At 44.6% G+C, this 18804-nt stretch overlaps 1 protein-coding gene across 1 annotated transcript in view; it reads right to left on the reverse strand.

Annotated features, from left to right (window-relative positions):
- The window catches only part of LOC309564474 (uncharacterized protein), a gene marked incomplete at its 3' end in the record, with an annotated part of 139275 nt that overhangs the window by 53590 nt on the left and 66881 nt on the right, over positions 1-18804 (reverse strand). The window contains exons 7-8 of the mRNA XM_082269103.1: positions 12350-12607; positions 8209-9309 (exon numbers count right to left, since the gene is read on the reverse strand). Of these exons, the coding sequence (XP_082125229.1) occupies positions 8209-9309; positions 12350-12607 (1359 nt within the window). The remainder of the gene's footprint in view (positions 1-8208; positions 9310-12349; positions 12608-18804) is intronic.

Genomic DNA, 18804 nt, shown 5'->3' on the forward strand with positions numbered 1-18804 from the left:
TGTACTTTTATTTTCTCCATCAGCCCATCCCCCACAGTTATTACCTCTTGTATCTCTAGACGCTCCCTCTTAGATTGTAAGCTCTAACGAGCCGGGTCCTCTGATTCCTACTGTATTAAAGTGTATTGTATTTGTACTGTCTGTACTCAAGTTGTAAAGCGCTGCGTAAACTGTTGGCACTATATAAATCCTATATAATATATATATATATATATATATATAGATATATATACCCACACACACACGTGATTCTGTACAGCCAGCCCGCACTGTAGCGGGAGAGCAGTGTGTGCTTGGAAAGTGGATATTACCCAATATTTTGGTAAAAAATAAAAGATGATTTTACACCCAAACATGTGGAGCCCTAAAATTGTGTGTGCCTGGGAAACGGAGGGGAACTTCGGTACCCCATATTCACCATAGGTGACCCCCTATCTACAGCTCACCTCTGCTCCCCTCTTCCTCAGCTCTGACATCTGCACTTCCAGCAACGGCTCCTCTCTACTTCCTCATGACTCACCCGGAACTTCCTGTCTGTGCCTGACATCACTTCCTGTCTGTACCTGACATCACTTCCTGTCTGTACCTGACATCACTTCCTGTCTTCCATACAGCTTACCATCTTGTAGAGCTCAGAGGAACTGCAGCCCCGAGAAACGTCCAGCCTTTAAGTGGTTCTAAAGCCTTTTTTTTTTTTTTCCAACTTTAAAATGTTTATTGGAATTTTAATTTAACAATTTCAACAATTACATTTACAGTTATTTGTTACTTCTGTCTCATTGCTTGGTACATGTAACAAGAGTTAGGAAAATGAAGAAAATTACAGGAGTACAACAAATAATTAATTAACATCAAGGGAGAAAAAAATACATTTTTTTTTCTTTAAAGGTTTCCCCCTTAACCAATTTCAGCCCCGGAGGATTTGGCTGCTCAATGACCAGGCCCAATTTTGCGATTCGGCACTGTGTGAATTTAACAGACAATTGTGCGGTCGTGCGACGCTGTACCCAAACTAAATTGACGTCCTTTTTTTCCCACAAACACAGCTTTCTTTTGGTGCTATTTGATCACCTGTGCAATTTTTACTTTTTGCGCTATAAACAAAAAAGTGCGACACTGTTGGAAAAATAACAATATTTGTATATAAAATTCTAAAAAAAAAAAAAAAAAAAAGTAAAAATCAAACTTTAACATTTTAGGCCAATTTGTTTTCTGCTACATATTTTTGGTAACAAAAAATTGTAATAAGTGTATTTTGATTGGTTTGCGCAAAAGTTATTGCGTTTACTAACAACGGGAAAGATTTGTCATTTTTATTGTTTTTTTTTTTTTACTAGTAATGGCGGCGATCTGCGATTTTTTTTTTGCGGGACTGCGACATTGCGGCGGACAGATCATACCCCTGACTGACATTTTTGACACTTTTGGGGGGACCAGTGACATTACTGCAGTAATCAGTGCTATATATATGCACTGTTACTGTAAAATTGACACTGGCATGCAAGGGGTTAACTGTATGGGTGATCAAGGGGTTAAATGTGTCCCTAGGGGCGTGATTCTAACTGTCAGGGGGAGGGGCTTGTGATGTAATTACAGAGATATGCGATCCTATATAGCAGGATCGCATAGGCTCTGTGATAATCTAAGGGAGAATGACAGATGGTTGTGTTTACATCAGTCGTCTGTCCTTCTCTCTCTGCTGCGGGAGATTGCGAGTGGCCAGCGGATATCAGAGCTGCCGGTCACACGTGCTGGCTTCCCGGCTGACAAGCGGGGGCGGAAGTGCACCGGCGGCGGCGTGCGCTGACCCCCTAGAGTCTCCTGAGCGAGCGACGTAGTGCTACGTCGCTTTGCCCAGGAGTGGGTGGTCTTTAAGTGGTTAATGACCAGGTCATTTTTTGGGATTCGGCACTGCGTTATGTTAACTGACAATTGCGTGGTCGTGCGACGCTGTACCCAAATACAATTAATGTCCTTTTATTCCCCACAAATAAAGTTTTCTTTCAATGGTATTTGATCACCTCTGCGGTTTTTTTTTTTGCCCTATATTTAAAATATATATATATACCCCTACAGTATCTGACAAAAGTAAGTACACCCCTCACATTTTTGTAAATATTTTATTCTATCTTTTCATGTGACAACACTGAAGAAATGAGACTTTGCTACAATGTAAAGTAGTGAGTGTACAGCTTGTATAACAGTGTAAATTTACTGTCCCCTCAAAATAACTCAAAACACAGACATTAATATCCAAACCACTGGCAACAAAAGTCAGTACACCCCTAAGTGACAATGTCCACATTGGGCCCAATTAGCTATTTTCCCTCCCCGGTGTCATGTGACTCGTTAGTGTTACAAGGTCTCAGGTGTGAATGGGGAGCAGGTGTGTTAAATTTGGTGTTACCGCTCTCACTCTCTCATACTGGTCACTGGAAGTCCAACATGGCACATCATGGCAAAGAACTCTCTGAGGATATGAAAAAAAAAGAATTGTTGCTCTACATAAAAATGGCCTAGGCTATAAGAAGATTGCCAAGACCCTGAAACTGAGCTGCAGCACGGTGGCCAAGACCATACAGCGGTTTACCAGGACAGGTTCCACTCAGAACAGGACTTTGTCACTTAAGGGTGTACTGACTTTTGTTGCCAGTGGTTTAGACATTAACGGTTGTGTGTTGAGTTATTTTGAGGGGACAGTAAATTTACACTGTTATACAAGCTGTACACTCACTACTTTACATTGTAGCAAGGTGTCATTTCTTCAGTGTTGTCACATGGAAAGATAGAATAAAATATTTACAAAAATGTGATGGGTGTACTTACTTTTGAGATATACAGTATCTATCTATCTATCTATCTATCTATCTATCTATCTCCTCTATACCTGTGTGTATATATATATATATATATCCTCTCCCCTATTCCTGTATACATCCCCCACACTGTGTGTGGGTGTATATATATATATATATAATCTCCTCTATACCTGTATGTATATATACACACATCGCCTCTCCTCTATACCTATATATCTCCTCTCTCTATCTATCTATATATATATATATATATATATATATACACATACATACATACATACACACACACTCCTCTCTGCTATACCTGTATGTATATATACACATATCCTCTCCTCTATACCTGTGTGTATATATATATATATATATATATTGTGACAGGAAGTCAGGTAAATCTGTGGATGTAGTCACAGACAGGAGATACATTTCCACCTGCTTTGGAAAGTTCACCAATTACTATAGGGTGTCGGCTGAAAAGGTAGCCAGGGCGGCTTAAGGAAGTTGAAAGGCCTTCAGCTGTTCGGAATGAGGAAGTTAAGGCCTCTATAATTTGTCCAAAGGAAGTCTATTGATTGCTGCCTCCTGACGCTGTGTGAGCTGGGGAGAGGAGGACAGTCAGATGTGTGCCTCCCGACGCTGTGTGAAGCCTGGGAGAAGGATTGCTGCCTCCTGACGCTGTGTGAAGCTGGGGAGAGGAGGACAGTCAGATGAATGCCTCCCGACGCTGTGTGAGCATGGGAGAAGACCTCCTGAAGTGATGTGCGCTGAGGAGGGTAAAAAGTGTGAAGACTTCTCAAGGTGAGAAAATGAACTATTTCTATGTGGAAGAAATAAATGAACTGTTTGCTATTTGAAGAGACAAGCAAAGGGACGTGTTCAATATATAGAGGAAAAGGGACATGTTCAATGGACATTTGTTGTGTGAAGAAAAAACATGGACTATGGAGTGTCTTCTGTAGGATCAGCAAAGTTTGCCCAACAGTAGGTTGGAGAAAGACTCTGTAGGTAGGTTCCTGTATGTGAGAAGGTAGCCGCCCACAGTGGCAAGGATTTATTTTGTGTTTTATTTTTATTTTGATGTTTTTGAGGCTTGCACTTGTGTGAAGAAAATTGCAAGAATAAACCAAACTGTTGTTTGCAACCACCTCTCGGCTATCTCCCTGTGTAAACGCACCCCCCCCCCCCAAGGGGTCATCCATACCCACCACCGAGCTAATCTCCCACATATGGTGGAGGTATGCATTGGGCAGAAGCAGAGATCCCTGCAAAGAAGTGCATATGTTCTATGAACTTTGTCTGGTGCATGAGATTGCACAATCTATGTGTGCAGGAGAGGAAATCCTGAAAGAGAGAAAAAACTACTTGTTTTAAAGAGACAGTGGTCTCAAAATTTTTTGCTGGACTGTGAAAAAATTTTTGTGGAGTTATTGAAGATGGGGCGGTCAAAACGCCTGAAAGATGCAAAGATAGCTGAAATGAGAGACCGAATTCTATGGATGGAGGGGATGTTACCGCCTGAACGAGCCCCATCCATGCCTGAACAAAGTCGGCTAAAGAGGAAGGTTGTTGTCCCTAGCAACAGTCAGGCAAAGTTTTGCAGCTCAACAAAAGGCTCACCAAGAGAGCATGGCAGGCTGGAAACAGAGACGCCAGCAGCAAATGGAGGCCATCGGTTTGGAGGAAACCGAATATGCTGTGCAGGGCTGAGTTGGATGCCTTGCAACGGAAAATGGAAGAAAAGGAACAAGCCCTGGAGTTGCTTAGGATGGAGCATAGAAACTTGCAGGCTCAGGTGTTACAGTGGGAAGAATCCACTGCTCTTCTTTTTTCCGAGTTACAAAAACGTAGAGAGACTATAATGGAGAAAGATACCATCCTCATGGAAAAGGAAAGTGAAATTCAGACTTTGCAGAAGCAAAGTAAGGGTGATATGTTGGAGTCGCGTAATCAACTGGCAAAAAGGCTTCAGTCTTTGGAAGCTACCAAAATAGACCTGCAGGGGGTGCAGGAACAGAATGTCGCTCTGAAAACTACATTGTCTCTCAGCTACAAGGAGAAAAATGAGAGAGAGGCTAAATTACTGAGTACTGTGTATGAGCTCACAACTTTGAGCAATGTGGTAGATGAATTGCGTACGGACTGTGAAAGTTGGAAAGATGAAGCCCAACGTGTCCAGCAGCAGTTAAAGGAGAAAGAAGCCTGTGTGGCAGAATTACAGTCTCATTCCCAGAAACTAGCCAATGAGGTGAAGGCTCTTATGCAGGGAAAAGGAGATTCTGAACACAAGAGAAAAAAAGTAGAGGCACAGCTGCAGGAATCGCAAGTCAAGGTGTCAGAAGGTGACCGAGTGTGTGCTAAGCTGTCAGAGAAGGTAAATCGACTGCAGGTTGAGTTGGACAATGTCACAAATCAGCTTTCTCAAGCAGACAGCAAATCTAGAGAAATTGTCAAAGATTTCTCTATCTTGGAATCGCAGCTGCAAGACACGCAGGAACTCTTACAGGAAGAGAGGTGTCAAAGGCTGAGTTTTAGCACAAAGCTCAAACAAATGGAAGATGAGAAAAATGGTGTCCTGGAACAATTAAAAGAGGAGGAGGAAGCAAAGAAAAACCTATCGGAGCAAGTCGCAACACTGCAAGCTCAGATAGCGGATATGAAAAAACGCATGGAAGAAAGCGTTGGTTCATTAGAGAGTGTTGAAGATGTGAAAAAGAAGTTGGATCAGATGCTTGGTGAGGAGAAGACTGTCTGCAAAATATACAGAAGAATGTGACCGTGCAGAAACGGAGGCACGTGATAGAGAGAGCAAAGCCCTGTTCTTGGCTTGCTCCTTGGAGGAAGCTCTAGAGTCTAAGGCTGAACTAGAAAGAGTTAACAAACAGCTGTGTACAGAAATGGAAGATTTGGTCAGCTCCAAGGATGATGTTGTGAAAAGCGTTCAGGAGCTAGAAAAGTCTAAGCGAGCCTTAGAACAGCAAGTAGAAGAGATGAAGATTCCGTTGCAGGAACTGGAAGAGGAATTACAGGCAACAGAGGATCTGTCCCAAAGAGGGGATAGTGTGCCTGATGCAGTTTTTAAAAGGATCAGTGTTTTGGGGTCTGTCCTGAGTGGGCATCGGAAATTTGACATGTTGCTTGACTCACCCCTCTGGAATAAACCGTTCCTTCAAAAACTTCAAGCACTGGAAAATGTATCATTAGAACTTCAGCAAACAAAGGAGCTGTGTAAGAAATGTGATGATTTCTCAGTTCAGGCTGAAAACCTAGTGGAGAAAACTAAAGCAAGTGATATAAAGCTGGGAGAAAAAAGCAAACACCACCTAGTGGAGAAAACTAAGGCTTTTGGTGAAAACGTGAAGCAAATGAATAAGTGTCTTTCAGGGAATATTCCCCAAATGGAACTGGTGAAAGACAGGTGGCAGAAGTTTGAGCGTGATCTTGAGATGCATTCCATGTGGAGTTCAGATAAAGAAAAAGGAACTAGGTGACCTTGAGCGGTCAAATAGTTCAGCAGATATGCAATTCAACCAAATCAAGGAAATGCTAAAGGAGCTACAAGGGAAAAGTAGTGCAATAGCAGAAAGTGCATTGAAGAAACCTGTAATAGACTGTGTTGTTGCCTTTGACCCATATGTTGGTGGAAGGAAAGTTGATGATGTCGCTGAAAAAATGAACAGGGGTCAACTTTCAAGAAATGTGTGACAGCCTGTTGTCGCAAATGGAAGGCCTTCTGCACAGCATCTTAGAGCAAGCTAAGCTCAAGAAGGCATTTCTTGGAACAAAGCCAACTGAAGCAGAGGTTCTCAAAGTTTTGTGGAAATCATTCATTGATTGCAGAGAGAGGCGGCTCAAGAATGTTGAAGACTTTAAGACTAGCACAATTGAGTTGCCTATGGATCACGGTCCTCCTTGGTGGATAGGACAGACGGTTATGCAGGACAAACTTGAGAAGGAGCGAAATTATGCCAAAAATTCAGTTGAAGAATGTGTACATGAGATGAGAGACAAACTGTGTGGCATTTATGAGAAATCTGTCAATGAAGATGACAGAAACAGTTTCACACTGAAGCTTGAAGATACTAGGAGGCTTATCAGTGGGAGTCAAAAGAAGTGCCTGACACATGCGTGCCTGGAAAACTGTGTCCCAACCCTAGGGTTGAAACAAGAGGGGGGGGGGGTATGTGACAGGAAGTCAGGTAAATCTGTGGATGTAGTCACAGACAGGAGATACATTTCCACCTGGTTTGGAAAGTTCACCAACTACTATAGGGTGTCAGCTGAAAAGGTAGCCAGGACGGCTTAAGGAAGTTGAAAGGCCTTCAGCTGTTCGGAATGAGGAAGTTAAGGCCTCTATAATTTGTCCAAAGGAAGTCTATTGATTGCTGCCTCCTGACGCTGTGTGAGCTGGGGAGAGGAGGACAGTCAGATGTGTGCCTCCCCACGCTGTGTGAAGCCTGGGAGAAGGATTGCTGCCTCCTGACGCTGTGTGAAGCTGGGGAGAGGAGGACAGTCAGATGAATGCCTCCCAACGCTGTGTGAGCATGGGAGAAGACCTCCTGAAGCGATGTGCGCTGAGGAGGGTAAAAAGTGTGAAGACTTCTCAAGGTGAGAAAATGAACTATTTCTATGTGGAAGAAATAAATGAACTGTTTGCTATGTGAAGAGACAAGCAAAGGGACGTGTTCAATATGAAGAGGAAAAGGGACATGTTCAATGGACATTTGTTGTGTGAAGTAAAAACATGGACTATGGAGTGTCTGCTGTAGGATCAGCAAAGTTTGCCCAACAGTAGGTTGGAGACAGACTCCGTAGGTAGGTTCCTGTATGTGAGAAGGTAGCCGCCCACAGTGGCAAGGATTTATTTTGTGTTTTATTTTTATTTTGATGTTTTTGAGGCTTGCACTTGTGTGAAGAAAATTGCAAGAAAAAACCAAACTGTTGTTTGCAACCACTTCTCGGCTATCTCTCTGTGTAAACGCACCCCCCAAGGGGTCATCCATACCCGCCACCGAGCTAATCTCCCACTATATATTATATATATATATATATATATATATATATATATATACACACACACACTCCTCTCCGCTATACCTGTATATCATTGGTCACAGGATTTCATTTTCCAGCTACAAAATGGAATTTGGTTCCTATACCTATAAATAAAGAGCGTTTTGCAGAAAACTATCCTGAGTGCGTCCGTTCAGTTCAGTCTTTAGGCCCTGATGAAGGAGGAGTTATTGGCCCCGAAACGTGTAGGCTGTCTAATTTCATGTTGCTAAGGAACCAAATAAAACATTTTAGACTCAGAAAAGTAAACATTGACCCGTGTGACTTTTCAGTTGTCTACAGAGGTGTCCTTCATCAGTCTAAGATGTGCATGGAACAGGACGTTCCCCGGGGGGCGTGCACCGGTGTTTAACAAGAAGAGATTTCTTTGAGAAACATTTCCCGCACTCTGAGCATGGAAAAGGGCGTTCTCCTGTGTGGCATCTTAGGTGTTCAAGAAGGTGAGATTTCTGTAGGAAACTTTTTCCACATTCTGAACAGCTGTAAGGTCGCTCACCCGTGTGGATTTTCTGGTGTCTATGAAGTTTTCCTTTATGAGAGAAACCTTTCCCGCACTCTGAGCATGAAAAACGATGTTGGCCCGTGTGACTGTTCAGGTGTATAACAAGATCATTGTTCCGAATGAAGGATTTCCCACACTCCGGACAGGAGAATGGCTTCTCCCCAGTGTGCACTTTGACGTGTTCAATTAGGTTCCCGTGTCGTGTGAAACCTTTCCCACACTCTGGGCATGAAAACGGCACCTCGCCGTTGTGACTTCTCTGGTGTAGGACAAGATCTGACTTTACTACGAATGATTTCTGGCATTGGGAACATGAGAACGGCTTCTCACCGGTGTGACTTCTCTGGTGTACAGTAAGATGGGATTTACTGATAGACAATTTCCCACACTCTGAGCATGAAAACAGCTTTCTGGGGTGGGCTCTCTGATGTACGGTATGTTCAACCTTGTTATTAAAATGTTTTACGCACTCCATAAATGACAAGGAACTTGTATCTAAGTGAACTTTCTGATGGCTCCAAAGATTGTATTTCTGAGTGAAGCATTTCCCACACTCTGGACAGGAAAACAGATTCTCACCTGTGTGGATTCTCAGGTGTGTGGTTAGGCTCTCTTTCCGCAAAAAGCATTTCCCGCACTCAGTACAAGTAGGCAACTTTTCTCCGGTGTGAATTCTCAGGTGTGTTGTGAGGCTCTCTTTCCGCAAAAAGCATTTCCCGCACTTTTCACATGGAAAAGTCTCACCAGTGTGAATTTTCACGTGTCTTCGTAGATTATCTTTCCGTTTAAAACTTTGACCGCACTCCGAACACGAAAAAGTCATTACTGCCTGAGAATCTGTTGTGATTCCATTATCTTCTCCGACATAATCTGCAGATGGAATATGGAGCCCCTCCGAGGAATTCCCAACATCACATCCATCTGTAAGAGAGAAACATTGTATCATCATCAAAAACATCTTCATTGTACATGTATCTCCTCCTCATTTACTGGGAACATGACGTTATATTGAGGAATGGAGATGGACCTTTCATATGGTGTACAGTATCTCCTCCTCATTTGTTGGGAACATGACGTTATATTGAGGAATGGAGATGGACCTTTCATATGGTGTATACAGTATCTCCTCCTCATTTGTTGGGAACATGACATTATATTGAGGAATGGAGATGGACCTTACATATGGTGTACAGTATCTCCTCCTCATTTGTTGGGAACATGACGTTATATTGGAGGAATGGAGATGGACCTTACATATGGTGTACAGTATCTCCTCCTCATTTGTTGGGGACATGACGTTATATTGAGGAATGGAGATGGACCTTACATATGGTGTACAGTATCTCCTCCTCATTTGTTGGGAACATGACGTTATATTGAGGAATGGAGATGGACCTTACATATGGTGTACAGTATCTCCTCCTCATTTGTTGGGGACATGACGTTATATTGAGGAATGGAGATGGACCTTTCATATGGTGTACAGTATCTCCTCCTCATTTGTTGGGGACATGACGTTATATTGAGGAATGGAGATGGACCTTTCATATGGTGTACAGCAATGTTCCCTCTAATTTTTTACTGTGCTGAGCAAATAAAAAAATTTCTGAGCGCCAAACTTTAGACTGAGCAATGGGGGGATGTCAATGCAGAGTGACCAGCGTGCCCCCAATAAATTGCAGAGTACCACAGCAATGCCCCCAATACATTGCAGAGTACCACAGCAATGCCCCAATACATTGCAGAGTACCACAGCAATGCCCCAATACATTGCAGAGTGCCCACAGCATTGCCCCCAATCAATGCAGAGATGCCAGCGTCCCGTCCCAGCCCCCCCCCCCCCCCCGAATCCCCACTGCTCCATTTAGCTGACAGGAGTGAAGAAAAAACCTAGTAATTCTGGGTATGAAGGTGCAGGTGACATCCCTGGTGATTGGTCTAGTGCCATCCTATGACAGTTTTGACCAATGACTGCTAGCTATTGGCAGAATTTTGCTGCTACTCAAACTATGGGGACTGATGTATGGACTTTAAAAGTGTACAGATCGATAGATGGGAGAAGAGTATTTGAACATCAGATAAGTGCAGTACTTCTGGGTATGGAGGTGCGTGTTACAACCCTGGAGCTTGGCAATCGGCCTAGTGCCCTCCCAGGGGGTGGGGAGACAATTTGCAGCCTTGTGTAAGCTCCAGCCAAAGCAGCACATGCTGGCAACAAACTATTTTTGGAAAACCACTGGTGTATTTACCATAGAAAAAAAAAAAAAAGCCTTCGCTAATTCCCAAATGTTAAAAAAGGTGATGGGAGCACTGGCTCACCCACCAGTGTAGAAACCGTTTGCAACACCACACAGCAAGTGTGTATAATATACTGAACATAGCAATGCACAGAAATGTTTAATGAACTCTTAGTAAAGAATGCACTGTATAAATATTTTAACCAGTGTCAGATCTTACAGATACCCAAGAACCCCGAGTAAGGAAGTGAGGTTTACCAGAACCTGTAAATAATTTTGCATTGGATATACAGAAGAGGAAACAATGATAAAATCTTCCACCTACGACCCGTGCACTTACCTCACGAGTCGACGAGTCACAGCAGCTTCTCTTTAGTCCCGGCACCCGCGTCCCTACATCTTCTCAGTCCTCCCGCCTCCTCCTCGGACCTCGGCCAATGGCATGGGGGTGGTATGCCTTTCGGCCAATCAGGAAGCGGGAGGACCCGCTCCCTGATTGGCCAGGAGGAGGATCCGTGTGACAATAGCGAATTTTCATTCGCTATTGTAACACAATGGGCGGGCTCTCGCGGCGCACTGCGTGGCTGCGCCGTCTGACATTGTACTGCGCGGGACCGTCATTTAGACTGCGCTGCCGCGCAGGCGCGCAGTTTAAAGGGAACATTGGTGTACAGTATCTCCTCCTCATTTGTTGGGAACATGACGTTATATTGAGGAATGGAGATGGACTTTTCATATGGTGTACAGTATCTCCTCCTCATTTGTTGGGAACATGACGTTATATGGAGGAATGGAGATGGACCTTCCATATGGTGTACAGTATCTCCTCCTCATTTGTTGGGAACATGACGTTATATTGAGGAATGGAGATGGACCTTTCATATGGTGTACAGTATCTCCTCCTCATTGGTTGGGAACATGACGTTATATTGAGGAATGGAGATGGACCTTTCATATGGTGTACAGTATCTCCTCCTCATTTGTTGGGGACATGACATTATATTGGGGGAATGGAGATGGACCTTTCATATGGTGTACAGTATCTCCTCCTCATTTGTTGGGAACATGACGTTATATTGGAGGAATGGAGATGGACCTTTCATATGGTGTATACAGTATCTCCTCCTCATTTGTTGGGAACATGACGTTATATTGAGGAATGAAGATGGATCTTTCATATGGTGTACAGTATCTCCTCCTCATTTGTTGGGAACATGACGTTATATTAAGGAATGGAGATGGACCTTTCATATGGTGTACAGTATCTCCTCCTCATTTGTTGGGAACATGACGTTATATTAAGGAATGGAGATGGACCTTTCATATGGTGTACAGTATCTCCTCCCCATTTGTTGGGAACATGACGTTATATTGAGGAATGGAGATGGACCTTTCATATGGTGTACAGTATCTCCTCCCCATTTGTTGGGAACATGACGTTATATTGAGGAATGGAGATGGACCTTTCATATGGTGTACAGTATCTCCTCCTCATTGGTTGGGAACATGACGTTATATTGAGGAATGGAGATGGACCTTTCATATGGTGTATAGTATCTCCTCCTCATTTGTTGGTATGGTATGTTCAGATTTATTATTAAAAGGTTTTCCACACTCCATTAATGACAAGGAACTCGTATCTAAGTGAACTTTCTGATAGCTCCAAAGATTGCATTTCTGAGTGAAGCATTTCCCGCACTCTGGACAGTAAAACAGCTTCTCACCTGTGTGGATTCTCAGGTGTGTGGTGAGGCTCTCTTTCCGCAAAAAGCATTTCCCGCACTCTTTACATGGAAAAGTCTCACTGGTGTGAATTCTCCCATGTCTTTTCAGATTATCTTTCCGTTTAAATCTTTGACCGCATTCCGAGCACGAAAAAGTCTTTACTGCCTGAAAATCTGTTGTGATTCCATTATCTTCTCCGACATAATCTGCAGATGAAATATGGAGACCCTCCGAGGAATTCCCAACATCACATCCATCTGTAAGAGAGAAACATTGTATCATCATCAAAAACATCTTCATTGTACATGTATCTCCTCCTCATTTACTGGGAACATGACGTTATATTGAGGAATAGAGATGGACCTTTCATATGGTGTACAGTATCTCCTCCTCATTTGTTAGGAACATGACGTTATATTGAGGAATGGAGATGGACCTTTCATATGGTGTACAGTATCTCCTCCTCATTTGTTGGGAACATGACGTTATATTGGAGGAATGTAGATGGACCTTTCATATGGTGTACAGTATCTCCTCCTCATTTGTTGGGAACATGACGTTATATTGAGGAATGGAGATGGACCTTTCATATGGTGTACAGTATCTCCTCCTCATTTGTTGGGAACATGACATTATATTGAGGAATGGAGATGGATCTTTCATATGGTGTACAGTATCTCCTCCTCATTTGTTGGGAACATGACGTTATATTGAGGAATGGAGATGGACCTTTCATATGGTGTACAGTATCTCCTCCTCATTTGTTGGGGACATGACGTTATATTGAGGAATGGAGATGGACCTTTCATATGGTGTACAGTATCTCCTCCTCATTTGTTGGGAACATGACGTTATATTGGAGGAATGTAGATGGACCTTTCATATGGTGTACAGTATCTCCTCCTCATTTGTTGGGAACATGACGTTATATTGAGGAATGGAGATGGATCTTTCATATGGTGTACAGTATCTCCTCCTCATTTACTGGGGACATGACGTTATATTGAGGAATGGAGATGGACCTTTCATATGGTGTACAGTATCTCCGCCTCATTTGTTGGGAACATGACATTATATTGAGGAATGGAGATGGATCTTTCATATGGTGTACAGTATCTCCGCCTCATTTGTTGGGAACATGACGTTATATTGAGGAATGGAGATGGACCTTTCATATGGTGTACAGTATCTCCTCCTCATTTGTTGGGGACATGACGTTATATTGAGGAATGGAGATGGACCTTTCATATGGTGTACAGTATCTCCTCCTCATTGGTTGGGAACATGACGTTATATTGGAGGAATGGAGATGGACCTTTCATATGGTATATGGTGTTTATCAGATGATGGGGGATATAGGTGGACCCTCCGTACTGCTCTCTCCTTTACAATAAAGTCTCCTCTTACCCGGTGATGTGAGGGGCGGCTGATTCTCCATCATGACGTTCTTGTAGAGATCCTTGTGTCCTTCTAAATACTCCCACTCCTCCATGGAGAAATAGACAGTGACATCCTGACACCTTATAGGAACCTGACACACACAATGATACAGTCACCATCCAGACACATCCCTTGTCTGTTACTGGATAATGTCCCAGAATTCCCAGCACCACTCACCTCTCCTGTTAGCAGCTCCATCGTCTTCTTGGTGACTTCTAAAATCTTCTGCAGGTTTTGTCTCTCAGGTATGGGGGATGGAGGTGGGGGGATGGTAATGGTGTTCTGGCCTCTACTCATTGTAGAGGTTCGGTGATATCTCCTCCTTGTGTCATGCTCAGGAGATTTCGTGAATACTATTTCACAGTCCTGTGTTATACAAATAGAAATGTCACTCTCACATCATCCCTTACCTCTATGGTCAGGTCTATGGTATTTACTATGGAAGAGTAGCCCCTTGCCAATCATGTCTAGGGTGTCACCTCACCTTATGGGAGAAGAAGTCTCCCTTCTGAAGTAGCCATAGAATATATGGACCAGCTGGATCTGATGGTTGAATCGGGGGTTCCAATATCAGCCCCTCAGTGGACCTCCCTCAGCTCACAGTGGGTCCACACACCACATGACTGCCACACGGCCCTTAGGGGACTCAGTACAACCAGGACATACCATTTTATATGGGCACATAGCTCAATATGTTTACTATCAGAAAGGATTTATTCCATCTCCCTGGGGCTAATATTTCGGACTTAATTACAGATGAATCATAAACCTTTCAATCCAAGAAAGGAGAAATATGTTTTTTCTTGGAGAGAGTACAGCTGTCCATATGGGACATCCTCGGCCCTCTGCTAATTCTTCAGCTGAAAAGTCTAAAGCCGTCCCCTCTGCTCACCTGTCAGAAATCTATTGGCAGCTAATTTAGGTCGTCAGGCCTGAGACAGCTTTCCAAATTCTATACAGTGACCATTGGTCCTAATATTGATTACTGGCTCCAAAAGGTCATCTGTCTACAACTGACCACCAACATGAGGAGAAGATCTTGGTGGATACAGAACTGCAGGCTTATGTGTAACGGGAGTTGAAAAATAGGAATTTTTTGTAGGGTGGTCATTGGGGACTAGAGCAAACCTTATGAACGACCCCTTTATTACCCTCACCTCTCCGGTCAGCAGGCTGAGGATCTCCAGGAAGAGGTTTAATATCTTCTCATTTGGGGGAAATTCCGTTCTCTCAATCTTCACAAAACTCAAAGTCTGCTGATTCTCCATCATGACGTCCTTGTAGAGATCCTTGTGTCCTTCTAAATACTCCCACTCCTCCATGGAGAAATAGACAGTAACATCCTGACACCTTATAGGAACCTGACACACACAATGATACAGTCACCATCCAGACACATCCCTTGTCTGTTACTGGATAATGTCCCAGAATTCCCAGCACCGCTCACCTCTCCTGTCAGCAGATGGACCATCATGGTGGTCAGTTCCAGGATCTTCTGCTCTTTGTTCCTCTCAGGTATGGGAGAATGAGGGGGAGGCACTATGGTGGGGCTCTGGGTCCGGCTCCATCCTCCTGAGATGGTCTCCCCACTAGACATCTTCACTACAACATAATCCTACAGATCAGGAGAAAGATAAACTGATATCAATCATCTGACATCATCTACATGTCTACAATAAGAACATGGTCTACTGACCATACTAGACAAGAATGATATCATGTGACCTCCCAGAATCCTCCTCACCTCTCCGGTCAGCAGATAGATGATCTCCAGGGTGAGGTTTAGGATCTGCTCAGTCATGGGATTCTGGTCCTTCTCCATCCTCATTGGTCATGTGATCTATACAGGAGACTTCTTTCTTTAGATAGATGATATAATGAGAAATATCCTAACATTACAGTAATAATGTCCCCCCAGGAATGTCTCCTTTTAATGTCAGCGGACACTGCACACAGCTCACCTCTGCACCCCTCTTCCACATCTTATCTCTGCAACCCCCCTTTCCCCCAACACAGACACACACAGCTCACTTCTGCACCCCTCTTCCACATCCTATCTCTGCAACCCCCCCCCAACACACACAGCTCACCTCTGCACCCCTCTTCCACATCTTATCTCTGCATTCCCCCCAACACACACAGCTCACATCTGCACCCCTCTTCCACACCTTATCTCTGCAACCCCCCCAACACACACAGCTCACCTCTGCACCCCTCTTCCACACCTTATCTCTGCAAACCCCCCCCAACACACAGCTCACTTCTGCACCCCTCTTCTAAATCTTATCTATGCAACCCCCCCCCCCAACACAGACAGCTCACCTCTGCACCCCTCTTCCACACCTTATCTCTGCAACCCCCCCCCCACCCACAGCTCACCTCTGCACCCCGCTTCCACACCTTATCTCTGCAAACCCCCCCCCCCCCCACAGCTAACCTCTGCACCCCTCTTCCACACCTTATCTCTGCAACCCCCCCCCCCACCCACAGCTCACCTCTGCACCCCACTTCCTCCGCTCTGACCCCTGCACTTCCAGGTTCTTACTAGCTAGAGGAGATCATCATATGGATATTCACCAGCCTCCTTCTAGTCTAGTCTGGGACACCCGCTGTGCCATTCCCAGGTCCACAGGCCCCTGCCCCTGGCCCGCCAGCCAGCCAGCCAACATATGACATGCATTGTTGGCAGTAAAAGGGTTAATAAACAGATGAAACCTCCGATCCCTGATCCCGTGTTTCACCAATAATAATCTTCATCCATTGCCGTAACTTCCACCCCCCTAATCCGATTACTGGGGTCAGTCCGGGTCCCCCTTCCCCCAGTTTTGGATGTGTGGAGGAAAAAACACTCCGGATTTAGACTACGGCCCTTATTACATATATATATATATTATTATGTTATATATGTGTGTATCATCATCTGCTGGAGATAAAAGAGGTCACAGTGACTATGGAGGAAGAGGACGGACATGACGGGGGGGTTACTGGGTGTAAATAGAAAATAAGATCTTATTACCTCCTCTGCTGCCTCTTCCAGCAACGGCTCCTCGCTACTTCTTCCAGACTCACCTCTCACCCGGAACTTCTTATTTATACCTGACATCACTTCCTGTCTTCCATAGAGACTTCCTGTCTGGGTAGAAGGGAGATCACCACCTTGTGGCGTTCAGAGAAACTGCAGCCCCGAGAAACAGCCAGCTTTGCTATCACTTTAAATAGTTTGTTTGAGCAAATGATTTTCTTTAATAATACGTGTGCCTGCTGTCCGTAATGTACAAACGGTGAGAAGGCTCAGCTACGTACAGTGTACAGCTCTATTTACTGGGAGTTGGACCACTCACAAGAGTGTGTGTTGTTTTTTTTTTAGCAATTAATATAAGACTTCCTCTGACTGGCTATGGTGGAGATTGCGATATCATCCTCCCACCTCTCCACCTCAGCCAATCATTGATAAAATGAAAAGCTTCCTGGGAATGGCTGAACAGTCCCCACTTCACATCAGAGTACTTAGTCTTACTTAACATCAAAATCCTCAGTCCCCCTTCACATAAGAGCCCCCTTTCACTTTAGAGTATTCCCTATAAGTGTCCCCTCTTCACATCTGCCCCTCCCCCCCCCCAACATTAGAGTTTCCTTCCTAACATCGGAGTCCTCCCTTAACATCGAAGCCCACTATACTCCCCTTTACATCATGATTGATGTGGATTTGAACCCTAGGATGACTTGGGGAGAGATATGTACTGGGGCGGGGAGAGATGTATACTGGGGGAGTATTCTGTAGCTGCGGTTGGTTCCTTACTTAGAGGGAGATCTGTATTGAAAGGAGAGAAATTTACTGGGAAGAGATGTGTACTGGAGCGGGGAGAGATTTGTACCTGGGGGGAGGTACTGTAGGGGAGATCTGTATTGGATAGGGGGTCTGTACTCAGGGGGAAAGATCTGTACTGGATAGGGGGTCTGTACTGGAGGGAGAGCTCTGTACTCAGGGGCAGAGATCTGTACTGGATAGGGGGTCTGTACTGGAGGTAAAAGCCCTGTACTGGGGGGGAGGGGGGGTAGAGAATCTGTATTGGATAGGGGGTCTGTACTGGAGGGAGAGCTCTTTATTCGGGGCAGAGATCTGTACTGGATAGGGGGTCTGTACTGGGGGAAATATCTGTACTTGCAGTTGCATCTTTACTTAAAGTGACATCTGTATTGGAGGGAGAGTTCTGTACTTTGGGGAGAATTTTACTAAGGAGAGATCTGTACTGCGGGTAGGAAGAAAGATCTGTACCTGGGGGGAGGTCTGAACTGGAGGAAGAGCTCTGTACTTGGGGGGACAGATCTGTATTGGATAGGGGGTCTGTACGTGATAAGTGGTCTGTACTGGAGGGAGAGCTGGACGGATAGGGGGTCTGTATAGGAGGGAGAGCTTGGTTCTTGGTGGAAAGATCTACACTGGATAGGGGGTCTGTAAAGGAGGGAGAGCTCTGTACTCGGTGGGGCAGATCTGTATTGGATAGGGGGGTCTGTACTGGATAGGTGGTCTGTAATGGAGGGAGAGCTGGACGGATAGAGGGTCTGTACTGGAGGGAGAGCTCTGTTCTTGGTGGAAAGATCTGCACTGGATAGGGGGTCTGTAAAAGAGGGAGAGCTCTGTACTCGGTGGGGCAGATCTGTATTGGATAGGGGGTCTGTACTGGATAGGTGGTCTGTACTGGTTGGAGAGCTCTGTACTCAGGGTGCAGATCTGTATTGGATAGGGGTCTGTATGGGAGGGAGAGCTCTGTTCTTGGTGGAAAGATCCGTACTGGATAGGGGGCCTGTACTGGATAGGGGGTCTGTACTGGAGGGAGAGCTCTGAACTCGAGGGAGAGATCTGTACTGGATAGGGGTCTGTACTGGAGGTAGAGCTCTGTACTTGGGGGGGTGGGGGGGGGAGGGGGAGAGCTCTGTATTTGAAGTGGGATCTTTACTTAGAGGGAGATCTGTATTGGAGGGAGAGATCTGTACTTGGGGCATGGAGAGATTT

Source organism: Pelophylax lessonae, assembly GCF_965119305.1.
Source record: "Pelophylax lessonae genome assembly, chromosome: 9".
Lineage (NCBI taxonomy): Eukaryota > Metazoa > Chordata > Amphibia > Anura > Ranidae > Pelophylax > Pelophylax lessonae.